Source organism: Solea senegalensis, linkage group LG9, assembly GCF_019176455.1.
Source record: "Solea senegalensis isolate Sse05_10M linkage group LG9, IFAPA_SoseM_1, whole genome shotgun sequence".
NCBI lineage: Eukaryota > Metazoa > Chordata > Actinopteri > Pleuronectiformes > Soleidae > Solea > Solea senegalensis.
In genome coordinates this window covers 3423500-3436156 of record NC_058029.1, presented here as the reverse complement: position 1 = coordinate 3436156, position 12657 = coordinate 3423500, and the positions used below count along the sequence as shown (strand labels likewise).

The following is a 12657-nucleotide window of genomic DNA, read 5'->3' as shown; positions in this document are numbered from 1 at the left end:
CACTTTTTTGTATAAAACATTCAAGGGTGAAATGAAGGAGTTGCTGTGTTTGTTGTCAGTCAGTGTCGATGTGCTTTAACATGTGTAAAAGTAGAGTCTCACGCTTCTCTGATGTTTCTCTTCAGAGGCGAGAGCTCGTGGCAGAGAGAGACTGACACAGCTGCAGCACCAACCAATCAGACGCCTCCACTCTACTGCCCCGTCCAATCAGCGACACACTCACACACAGTCTTTCATAACCTTGTCATGTGCAGTGTGTGGTTTTTATGTGTATATTTTTTAAATATTTCCATGCTTTGTGCCAACTTTAACGTTAGTTCCATCTCTTTTTTTTTTTTAGCCACAAACCTGCAGGAGGAGACGGAGTCATAAAGTGTGATGATTTTCATGACGGTGTCACTGTTTAATCTAGAAGAAACAGAATTTATAATCTGAAGTAACTGTTGAAATGAGTTTTCTAGAAAGGGTATCTTTATTTCTCACGACAATGGGGTTTAGATCTTATATAGATTTCTGCGCTGCACACAGGAAGTGATCGGTCAGACTCTGACGTTGCTCTCGTAAAATGAGACAACTGCAAACGGGAAGGAGTGAATTCTACTCCTCAAAACCTCAGTGGTTCTGCAGTTAAAGCACCGCCGCCGGTGTATACACACAAACGCTCCCTCAGGTCAGAGGGCCGTCTGAAAACAGGCAGCTTCTAAATAATCTCACATTGTTTCCATTCTCAAAGACCAAATAGAGGCAGAGGAATAACAACAAAGGTTCAGCACAGCCGCAGCTTGAAGCCTTAAACAGACGTTATCCCACTTATAATTCTTTTGTTAAGATGGAGAATCATTTATATGAGTTTGATTCATCTGCGTGCCGTCACCTGCAGTCCTGCCTGATCTCCACCGGATGGAGATGCTGAGCTGCGTTTGGATGTTTGAAGACTGACAGCTCTCCAGAGTCACTGTGTGACCTCTTCATGGACACTCATATTCTCTAAGAGCTCAGAGGGGATTTTTTATCTGTAGAAATCTCACTGCTGGTTGTGTTTAAAAACACTGGCCTCGTCAGGACCAGTAGTCCTCATGGAGACCAGAACCTTGTCCTAATGATGTAGAACCTTGTGTCTGAGAAACTGTTCAAATTTATACTTTTGAAACTTTCTATTCAAAGAGTTTAGTGTTCTTATTCAAGTTAAAGCTGCAGTGTGTAACTTTTGATGCAAGCGGCGTTCTTCATCTGTCAAGCAAAACTATCAGACCTGACTGAGGGAGCGTTTGCGCATGTACAGAGGCAGCACAGGGGCGGGTGGGGGACAAGAATGGATGTTCTCGAGGACGTTTTGAGCGGCAGAATTCACTTCTTAAACTTTTATATTTTGCTTTACCGTCAATGTCGCCACTGCCTCCTTCTGTCCTGACATGAAATGAGTCACTTCCTGTGTGCAGCGCGGATCACGTTTCCGTGTGATCTAAACGCTGCTGTAGTTTCAATTAAAGAAAACAAAACAGATTGTGCGTCACGTTGTGATGACAGGGTGAGGGTGGTTCAGTGGTAGAGCGAGTTGTCATCCAATTGGAAGGTTGGGAATTTGATTCCCAGGCTCCACTCCGTCTACACATCAATGTGGTAACTTACAGTAATTCCATGTTGTGTGTGAATGGGTATGGGAACAACAAAAACCCTTTGTTTTACATTTAATGAAGTCTCTTTTTACAAAACATGACATTTTTAAGTGCAATTTCAACAATATTATGCCTAAATTCACCATTCACACATCGCTCTGTATCTATAAAGGCACAACCATCTAGTCACAGATATCTGGAAGTGAAAAATATAGTATTTCACATTACGATTAGATAACAAATTCATCCTGCGTGGCCTGACTGGACCCTCTGGTGGACTGGTTCTGCCCCGCAGGCCGTACGTTTGACACCCCTGCTCTAAATTGTGCACTGCCACAGGTTATAGTGTCGGTCCAGAGTATTGATAGACAAATCAAATATGCGGATCACCGAGAAAAGCAGTGAAGGTTGGTTGCTGGTTTGCATCCCAGTGGCATGTTGCATGTTCTCCCTCCGTGTGCATGTCTCCTCCCACATGTCCAAACACACGGAGAGGTTGAATGGACACTGTGTGTTGTCCCTGTGATGGACCGGTGACCTGTCCAGAGTGTACCCGTACCCTGCCTTTTGCCCCATGTCAGCTGGGATTGGCACCACCAGCCCTGGATGGGGGGATGGATGAAAAAGCAGGTACCATGACCGGTAGAGAAGAAGTGAATCATTTTATCAGATGGTCGGGTTTAAAGGCGATAATTGGCTGCAGAAACACCTGAATCAGTCCACCTCTGCTGAGTGATGACATCTTTTTGTGTCTTGTTTGTGATCACCGGCCGAAGTTGCAGATTTCACATGAGGGGCCACACCTTCTCCTCCTCATCCGCTTGGAGGAGCACATGCAGTATAGATGTAGCCCCTACCTGGAGGATTGCTATGGCAACAGGTTGCCAGTGGCGACGGGGTAGCACTACGTCCCTGCCTTCATGTCTGCGGGGATGAGCGGCGCGTCAGGACGACGAGGAGGAGGAGGAGGAGAGAAGAGAGAGGGGGGGAAATACACCCAGAGAGAGGGAAGAGAGGAGCAGAAGCAGCAGCGGAGAAGAGTGAGGTGAGTCTGGCTCAGTCAACACAGACACAAACTGCATCTGCTGCTGCTGCTGCGAGGCTTTTGTGTTTCTCTGTGAGGAGCCAGTGAAAGACGCACGCGTCTGTTCTCTGCCGCTGCGTTAAGTTGTTTTCGCCATCCATCGGAATGGAGAACCGGGGCTGACGGAGATCCCCGAGCTGAGCTGCCCTTCTGATACCAACAGGTTAGAGGAGTGAACCCCTCACCTTCATCACCACCACCATCATCATCATCATCATGAATATTATTGTTATTAGGCTTTTCACTGTCATTTAAGAGCGGCTGGTTTCCAGCTGTGAGGGTGGAGACTGGAAACATTGATTCCTCCACGTGTCTCCAGCGGAGCCTTCATTTACTCCTCAAACTAACAAAAACAAAGACATTAAGAGGCTATATATGTATATGTATACACGGAGATTAATTTAAATGGCGACGCATTGAGTTGTTAGTGTAATTTCTCGCGTTGAGCTGCTGCCGATTCTTCCATTCAGCGTGAAATTTCAACGGTTCAGGCAAAAAAAAAAAAATTATACCGATGAGGCAATTATAGTGTAAAAAAATACAATCCCAAAATCATCTAAATGCTTGGGAAGAAGATTATTGTGTCATGATGTTTGATGTAAATGCAATTTGCGGAGGTAAGTTTGTTGCACAGGGTAAATCAAATTAGAAAATGCACAGCAGAGACATTAGATTTTGAACATTGACATTAAAATACAACAGAAACAGTAAAAGCGTGATTTAAAAACAACAAAAAGCCCACTGAGATCAGTACAGTGTGTCCTAAAATGCAGCACACAGTCGACTGATTTGGAATTATACAACTAAATAAAATGAAATTATAACGACAAAGTTCAAAGTTGAAAACTCCTCATATGACACGGCTGAAATTTAAGATGAAAAGTGTTGCAACTCAGTCGAGGCCATTTTAAAATGACATTGTAGGCTGAAGGATGTTTGTGATAATGAAATGTCTGAAAACTGACACAGCAACATTTCTCTCTCACGCGCACACAGACACACACTTTTCTTCCTTAATGTCTAACCTTAACCCCAGTGTTTATGCCAGAAAAGGACCCCAAAAAAATCACATTTTTAACATCATTGTCCCATAAATTATTGATTTATTGATCAATTGATTGATTTTAATATAGTATAAATACAGCAGGGCCTCCTAAAATGATCCAGTGTGTTTTACCGACGCTCTCACTGCAAACGTTAGCACTATATATCATTAAAAAAAAAAAAATATTAAACAGGTTATTATATATATTAAAAAAAATGCAGCTAAAGCCAACATCCCCTATCCCATAATGAAGTTAATTAAGGAACCCCGTCACACTCAGTCAGCCTGTGCTCAGTCTTTAATTGTTGCTAAGACTCTTAAAGGATTTGGCAGATTTCATTTTAGATTCTTTTTTTCACTTGTCACAGTTTAGTCTTTGTGCTTCTTTGCTGTTTTCATCCCCTGTCACCACGGCAACCATGCCCCTGATGGTTTATATTTGTACACCTGCACGGAAATAACTTAACTTTTCACTCGTTTTTTTACTCTCTGTCTATTATATCACAGCTTCACTGTGTGATTATTATTATTGTTGTCCTTTTTTATTCCCCTTAAACCCTGACTCCAAGTTTAGAAGCAGATCATAAATGTAGCATCACTCCCTCTGAAGTCGTCGTCGTGAGGCTTAAATGTTAAGATGTAACGTGTGCACATGATGAAGGAGGTCTTTTGAAGAATATTATTATGTAACCTGCAAACGTGCAGCAGAGTGAGTGGATTCTGCCCCCGAGTGCTAATACTCTGTGACCTCGCTGTGTTGGAGGACGAGAAGACCATGAGATGATGGTTTGACAGTAAAACGCTGATGGGTTTAACAGAGAGAAGAAGAAAAAACCTATGCCTTATACATTTTTCTTCCCCCCACCACGAGGGAATGAATCACTGCTGTGAAATATCATTTTTAGAGTATTTAAGTGTGATGGATTACAGGCCGCTGATCAGCCAGACTCGGCTCAAGTCCTCCGTCTCCTGAGATCTTTTTTTTTTTTAAGATAATATGTATATTTCTGAGAGCCATCATGTCTCTCTGAGCACGTCTCTTCCAGTTTAGTTTAAAATGCATATATTTCTGAGCGATTGGAGTGTTAATCTGACAATCTGATCAGAAAATGAGTGCAGTGCAAGCCTTTAAAGCTCAAGTTATTCAGCAGACACTGTGTTTTTGTGCTGACGCAGCAGCAAAGCAGCAACAGCAACAACAACAACATTCAAAAAGTGTTTAACTTTGACTCTGCTCTCAGCTTCAGCGCTGACCTTTCATCCGTCTGTGACTGCTTGCACATTTTAAAAAGCCCTCACCTCAACCTGAACTTCCAGACAAACTGATTTAGATAAATGGTTTCGGACCTTTTGGGTCGATGTGGTTCAAGGGAAGATGAATGTAAAGGAGGAAAAAACTCTGCTTTTCTTATGAATTAACGACACAAGTTGAACTGAAGCATAACTTGTTTTTTGAAAATGACAAACAAACCAACAGGGACCGACGCCCAGCCGGGGTTTCCCCTGTGAGACATGCTTTTTTATTATTACTTTTATGCAAAGCATGAATAATGAATAATGAGTGATGAATACATTTTTATTTCCACTTGTTTTTGTCTCTTGTAAACATTTTCTTGAAGACATTTTTTTTCAACATACATTTCAAGGCCTAACCTGGACAATAACTCAGCAACAATAACCACAAAACCAAACTTTGAATGATAAAAAGCAGCAAACAGAACAACAACAATACACAATAACACTTAACTCATATTCTCTTAATTTAAATGACAATCCTTAATGATTTGTTTTGACATTTTAAGGCACCGAAACAAGTCTATATTTAACATTAGTGTTCTCTCTATACCCTTTTCAAATACAAACAACCCTCCTGAATTATAATTCATATATAATTCTCTTAATTTTCGTTGATTTTGAATACAGTTGTGTTCAGATTCATGTTTAGAATGACATAGTTTTCGGTTTGATGCAAAACCGTTGCAGGACTGCTGTTCCAGATGCATTTCAATGCAGTTTTGATCGATGCGATCGATAATAATCGAGCGTAATTGATCAAATGTAGAAAATGTGACGTTGCTCCAAACAGCGGCTCGACTGCAGACTGCGTTCGTTTTGATTTGGAGGAGAAAAGAGTTGAGTTTCAGTTGTAAATAAAGTTATGTAATCTAATACAGAAAAGTGGCGATGCAAGGCGTCGTGATGCATTTTTAAATGCAATCAAACCAAACCGTCGACAGGATAATTGTAATTTAATGGAATCGTTAGACCTGAGAAGAGGCACAGCCTGAGTTGGCGAAAAAACAAAAGCTGAGATCAGTGAGAAGGAGATTTGTTGCAGGGTTTTTTGAGGAAAAGGATGTTTATTTTCTTTTTTCGCAGCCTTAACCTGGTGACATTTGGTGCCTCACTCTAACCAGGGATGCTTTTCATCAGCCTCATTTCAGCCCCAGACGTGGCACGAGCTGTTAAAGCACTGATGTGCACGTGTTGACATGTACATAAGTCATTTTTGGTTCAGAAATGTGAGCTCGCTCCTGTTTGTGGTTTGCAGAAATGATCAATGACAACGTAATCCCTGAGACAGGGGGTGGAGACGTCAGGCCTGTGAGTAATAGGCTCAGATAATGTATCTGACTGCTGTTAGTTATGTCCCCCGAAAACAATGGGAATGTTGAACCAACCTTTAAATAAATATGAGACATTTCCCTGAGGATTCACTGATTTCATAAAAAAATGATTTGCGACGGCACGGCAGCGCTCCTCCTGCAGAGGGAGGGGAACACGGAGTGGGAGATGGATTTTTGCGGCAAACATTCAGTCATAATTTGCTCAGCAGGAGAAACAACATCAAATGGGGAGCAGTCCTGCGGCTAGGTTTTGAATAATGAATTTAAATCAGACAAATGAAACATCACCAAATTCAAAACTGATCCAGAAATGATCCACAGAGAAAACTCCCAAGTTTTTCATTCTCTTTGAGGCGCTAACTAACTAACCTAACCTGCTGTCAGCTAATCCTAAATCAATCAAACTTAACCTACCTTTCAACCCCCATGGTTCTCAAACTGTGGTACGTGTACCACCAGTGTTACATGAGCCCAGAAATACTGTTCTATTGTGTATATATAAAAAATAAGAGTCACTTTATCTCTCGCTCCATCTTAATCTGATTTCACAATGTGAAGAAGAGGAGGAAGATGAAGTCAGGTGGTACTTGGTACAAAAACAAAAGCTTCGATGTGTAGGACGAACGATTGCTAAATCATAGCTGATTGTTGGCTCTTTGTCATTAGCTCCTCATTGTGCTTCATACGCAGGAGAGGACCTCCCTCTCCTAAAAGCTCCGCCCATATCCCCCGCATGTTTTTAGTTTGTTTATTGTCCGACTTTCTTTTAGATTCTTTTCATGTTTTTAGGTTTCTTTTCCTCTGTATGCAACACACAAGCAGCTGATGAGGAGAACAACCAACAGGAGGCGCCCTCTCCCTCGCTCTTGCTCTGATTTGTCAAATTTGCAAGGCTGCAAATCTCAATATAAATCAGCGAATTAAGTAACTCTTAAGTAAAAAAGTTTAGTCTGCAAATTTGTTTGGGGACCCAAAGCAAATCTCCCGTGACCAATCTGTGAGACCCGACCCACTCTTTGGGATGCACTGGTCTACAGGAGAAGAGGGTTTTAAAGCCCTCTCCCTGATCACTTTATTTACAAATATGCTGAAAGATTATAATGGAATTATTGATCATTAAAGCCAAAAATATATTGCCTACTGCGTCTTTAAATCAAGTCTTGTGAACTGGACACATTTTGTCCAATCTGTTGCAACCACTGTCGAGCATGAAGGTGGAACACGTGGCTACCTCATGATGGATTAACCTGCCCAGATGCTCTGGGGCAAAAACAATCTGCCACTTTTCTGACTCTATGATTGTTTTTTGTTTCTACCCGGGCTTTGGGTTTGCTTTGTGTTGCGGCTGGATTAAAAGACAAGTCTGGTGTTGTACTGACATGTTGGGGCCCCACCATACATACTCTCTGTATTCTGTGTCAGGAGAAAGCTCCTATAGACTATGTATAAAAACTGACTTAGCACCAGGAAGTAGCAGTTAGCCACTGCTAGCCACTGAGGGTCTATGGAAACGTTCGATTCTAATTCTCACTTGATTTGAAATGTCTTTAAACGTTTTTCCCGAGGAGAAAATGCTTTCACTTGCCAGTCTCAGTTCTCCTTTGATAGACTATGATGTCAGTTTTGTAAATGTTGTTCCCATTAAGAGGAAAATACTTAGTAGAAGTGGACACCTGTGTGAGTGACAGCTAGTATCATCCAAATCGGAGTCTAGTTGCAGGTGAGGCCTGTGAACTTGGGGTTGCCAAAACCACATAGTGCCAGTCAAACTGAGGTTAAAAACAGAAGTTTGTTTTGTGGCAATGAGGTAGGCAACATGGAAATTACCTAGTGCCCCAAATTGAGAGGGGGGCCTCCAACGGACAACTGATACAGCCAACAACTGATAATATAACTCCTCCCCAATGATAAAGACGCACACAGAGGCAGACAAGGACGAAAATGGAGTACAAATTGGCCTTACGCCTCGCACCAGTAACCCAGGAAAGATTTTTTGTTTTTGAGTGTCGAGTGGTCAGTTGTAGAAATGGCGAGAGAAGACACAGGAGGTAGGCCGTAGGTAGATGATGCACCAGCAGTATTGTTTCGTTCTCCTGTGTGGGAGTATTTCGGATTTTGCGTTACCAACGATGACGGCAGTAAAAATTGGTGGATAAAACTGTGCAACACCTCGAATATGTTCGCCATCTACGGAGACATGATTTTGTGAACCGCTCCAGGCCTACGCCACAGAAATGACACCATGGTAGTTTGTAAACGCAATATCGGGGTTCAACCCAAAGGGGGCTGTCAAGATTGCAGATCTATGAGGTCAATACATGTCTGTTGGGGGTGGGGTAGATTGGGCAGTGGTGGCTGTGACGGTTCAAAGAGGGGCCCCCGGAGACACTAGAAACAGCTCTGGCTGCAGGCAACTGGAATTGCTTGAGTTACCTTGAAGACATTTCACCTCTCGCCCAAGAGGCTTCTTCAAATCTTCACATTCCACTATGTATTCCACAGCACAGCTGTGAGGATTCTTGCAGGTCATAGTCATCTTCACTAGTTAGCTGTCGGCAACTGGACCTAAGTTGAAGAACCGAAGAAGCCTGGACATCTGACAGTCCAGTTGCCCACAGCTAACAGCTGAAGACGACGATGATCTATGATAACTAACGACCGAAAATGTAGGGGATGAAGGTGTTTACGTCACGCTAATCTCTAAGGATTTGGAAAGTATGATTCCCGCCTCAGATTGTCGCTTAATACTTTCCAACTCCAGCAGCTTGTTGATGGGTTTTAAGCGCCAACGATATTTATCCCACTGCAGAGCCGGTAATTACCCAAAGCAGCTGGGCATTGCTGTTTTTAGCAAACATTCCTTAAACTGGGGTAATTACAGCATTTGTTATCAACTGTGTGTAGTGGTGGACGGATGCACACAAATGCAGCTCCAGCGAGTATCTATGGCAGCAGGACTCCACTATGTGTGTGTGTGTTGTCATGGTGATGAAGGAACATCTCACCCAATGAAACAGTGGGCCTAATTATGGTGGTTTTAGTCGTTTCCATAAAGGATTTTGGTGTTTTGGCCGCCCATAAAATACGTCACAATGATCAATACAGTTGTTGATTTTTGGTCTTTTAATGGAATACGGTTGACAACAAGAAAAATATACAAAATATGATCACACCTAAGTTAATTTACTTAAGAATACGCTTGCTGAGGCGTATACGCAGAGCAAGCAGTTGCCTGGGGCCGTAAGCTGAAGGTGCTGGGTTCCCCTGTGAACACCTGATTTTATTAGTCCACAACAGCAGAGACTCCTCAGTTTGTTTGATCAGCCACATACCAGAGATTTCAGGGCCGGAAACCTGAGCTCCCCAAGGCCTGTGAAATGCCACTGTATCCAAAATTGGCTCTTTTCACAGACACACGGAAACTGGCTCTTGGAGTGATTCCTTGTTAAAATGTGCAGTCATGATTGTGATTATGTTTTACTGTGATCACCTATAAAATGTGCAATTGTAACCGTTTAACAATTTATCTTTTGGAAAAACAGTTGTTTTTTTACTTTGTGACAAACCCAGAGGGGCATTTTCAAACTTCAAGGCAGAGATTTGGGCAGTTGGTAAAGAGAATGTGATTGCAATGACAACTCATTAGTCTGTTTATTAAAATACAACCTTTCACCACATTGATTTTATATGTTTGTCACGTTTTCCATTTTTTTTCCTCCCATCACTGCCTCCTTCATGAAACCTGTAGAGACAGGAATAACCTTTCACTTCATGCACAACAATGTTCAAAGCTCATGAGAGAAAGGATTCGTGATTTCAAAACAGCGAAATGAAGTATGATTTGTTTTCCTCCAGAGAGGTGACTCCAATAAATGTTCTATGACTAAAGCTCCGACGTGGCATTTCAAACCACGGAGCTGTTGCTGGAACTCCAGGCCAAAACTGTCCCTCGAGCCTTCTGTTCTCTCTCAGCGGGCTTTTTGCCTGGAGATCCAAAAATAAATGGATCCGCTAGCTGCGTTTTCTCTGGCTTGACACATTTTGTTTTGTTCTTGCCTTCTGTTCCGAGGCTGATTTATTGGTTTGCTTTCCAGCCACAGGACACGAGCTATAATCCGTCTGTTTGGATTCTCACACAGGTCCTCGTCTCTGAGCCCATCTTCACCTTAAACTTTCAGCAACCGACAAAGAGCTGGAGCCGAGACGATCAAGCATGGATGTGCCCAGGATGGCTGAGGGCCTCTTCAGCAGCACGCTGTCCTCGTCAGGGGGCGGCCATCACGTGCCTTCCTACCTGACGCTGGAGCAGAAGGCCGCCTTCGTCTTCGTGCTGCTGCTCTTCATCTTCCTGGCCCTGCTCATCGTGCGCTGTTTCCGCATCCTGCTGGACCCCTACCGCAGCATGCCCTCATCCAACTGGACTGACCACACCGAGAAGGACACGTTTGATTACCGCATCGTCTGAGGGTAATCGAACGTGAAGAAGATCACATAAAACAAGACTGTTTGATGCTGGAAGAGCACTCTGGCCCTCAGAAGAAATGACTGCTGATTCACCCGGAGGACGTCTTTCAGAAAATCTTCTGAATGTTCAGACTGGAAAAATGGATGTCGACGGCGAGTTGTCGTCGATGTCGGTGCCAGCCAGAGTTCAACAGCTTCTCCCTGCCAAATCATCCGATTTCAACAAGACAACCACCAACTATGCTATGAAGATTATTGATCATACTACCATCGATTTCGGTCCGAGTGATGCACCAGAGCCTTGTGAGGTTCACCCATGACCCCCCCTCCCCTAACATCAGTTCTGTTGTGGACTACCTCGTTCCTCCCGCATCTCATGTGTGAAAACTCACATCTCACACAGGGTTGAGTGTCTTTTAATGATCTGAAACAGTGTTTACATCCTTCCACGTTTACGTGCTTAGATTTTTATTGATAATGTAGACAATCAGTGTTCAATAGAGTAACAGATAGAAAACAGTCCTTTGCTTTCAGCATATGTTGTCTTAAGTTGAGGTCCAAAAGACTTTATATGACTGATGAGATTCAGCCGAAGAGGAATTTCATGCCTTATGTCTTTGTATGATATTCTTTGGTGGTTGTTACCGCAGAGGTTTGTAGGTAAAAACATGAAGAACAGTCGGGTCAAGGTCGTAAAAAAGCAGGTTAAACAAGAATGGCACTAAGCAGCGCTCATACCTCCACCAAGGCCCAAACAATCTCCTTAGGCCTGATTTATACTCTGTTGCTCAACAGAACTTCACTATATGAGTCTGCAAAACGTTCCGTTGATCTTCAAGGTGCTTACACTCCCCTGTAACTGGCCCCTTAATGGTTGACTCACACATACGCAGTGGAGGTGTCAACTGAAATGCTCCTCATTCACTTTGAATGAAGGGGCCTTTAGGCATTGCCAAACTGCATTTTGGGTCCACAGCATCGCTTTGCTTGCGTTGCATGTGGCAGTTGTGTGCAACTCTCTGAACGTCTTGTGCAAATCTTGAACGAGCCAATCAAATTTCACTTTTTGCGCTCAGCCCAAACACTACACAGCCCAATCGTTGCTCTCGGACAAGGTTGTTCTCCCCTGTTGCTGAATTTTTGAAGTGAACCCAACATGGCAGACGTCATATCATAGCAAAATTAGCAACACTTGCTACATAGCAGTCATGACAGACACTGGTCTGCTACCTCCAACACCATCATGGATGCCCACCACCAAGCGTTAGGTTACGTGGTAGTCCACCGGGATCAGACTACATGAACTCAAGCCAATTGTCAAGCGATTCGGTCGTGACTGACACATTTGCAGTCAAGTCGAGTCAAGTCAATTTTATTTATATAGCCTGACATCACAAACACAATTTGACAGTAAAGGGCTTTACTGTCAGTACAGCCTCTATCCTTAGACCCTCACATCGAGTAAGGAAAAACTCCACAAAAACTGGAAGAAACCTCAGGAAGAGCCACAGAGGAGGGATCCCTCTCCCAGGACAGATCCGATTATGAACATCGGGAAGGATGAACGTGGAGTGTAACATATCTGGGATGCTCCGCGACACCCCCACCCCACAAGAAGTCTACCATGTTAGAATCTCCTATGTCGCACTCCTGGACAATGACCAATCAGGTATAACAGAGAGCTCTGACGCGGTGTATGATAAGATAAACATGGCAAGGAGGAAGAGGAGTGCTTTGGCAGCAGTACCTCCGCCTCTTTGACGTCTCCTCAAGGGGCTACCGCGACACGTCCGCGAGCGTCCCCCACAACTCTTCGGCAGC

General features: G+C 43.3%; 1 protein-coding gene across 3 annotated transcripts in view; it reads left to right on the top strand.

Annotated features, from left to right (window-relative positions):
• The window catches only part of LOC122774202 (cortexin-3), a 35549-nt gene extending 23224 nt beyond the window's left edge, over positions 1-12325 (top strand). The window contains exons 1-2 of one of the 3 annotated variants that reach the window (XM_044033279.1): positions 2635-2661; positions 10512-12325. In XM_044033279.1, the coding sequence (XP_043889214.1) occupies positions 10586-10837 (252 nt within the window). In that variant the 5' untranslated portion in view covers positions 2635-2661; positions 10512-10585 and the 3' untranslated portion in view covers positions 10838-12325. Of the gene's footprint in view, positions 1-2634; positions 2864-10511 lie in introns of those variants that run through there. The other 2 variants (XM_044033276.1, XM_044033278.1) reach the window with 2 other exon arrangements.
• Positions 12326-12657: the final 332 nt, after the last annotated feature.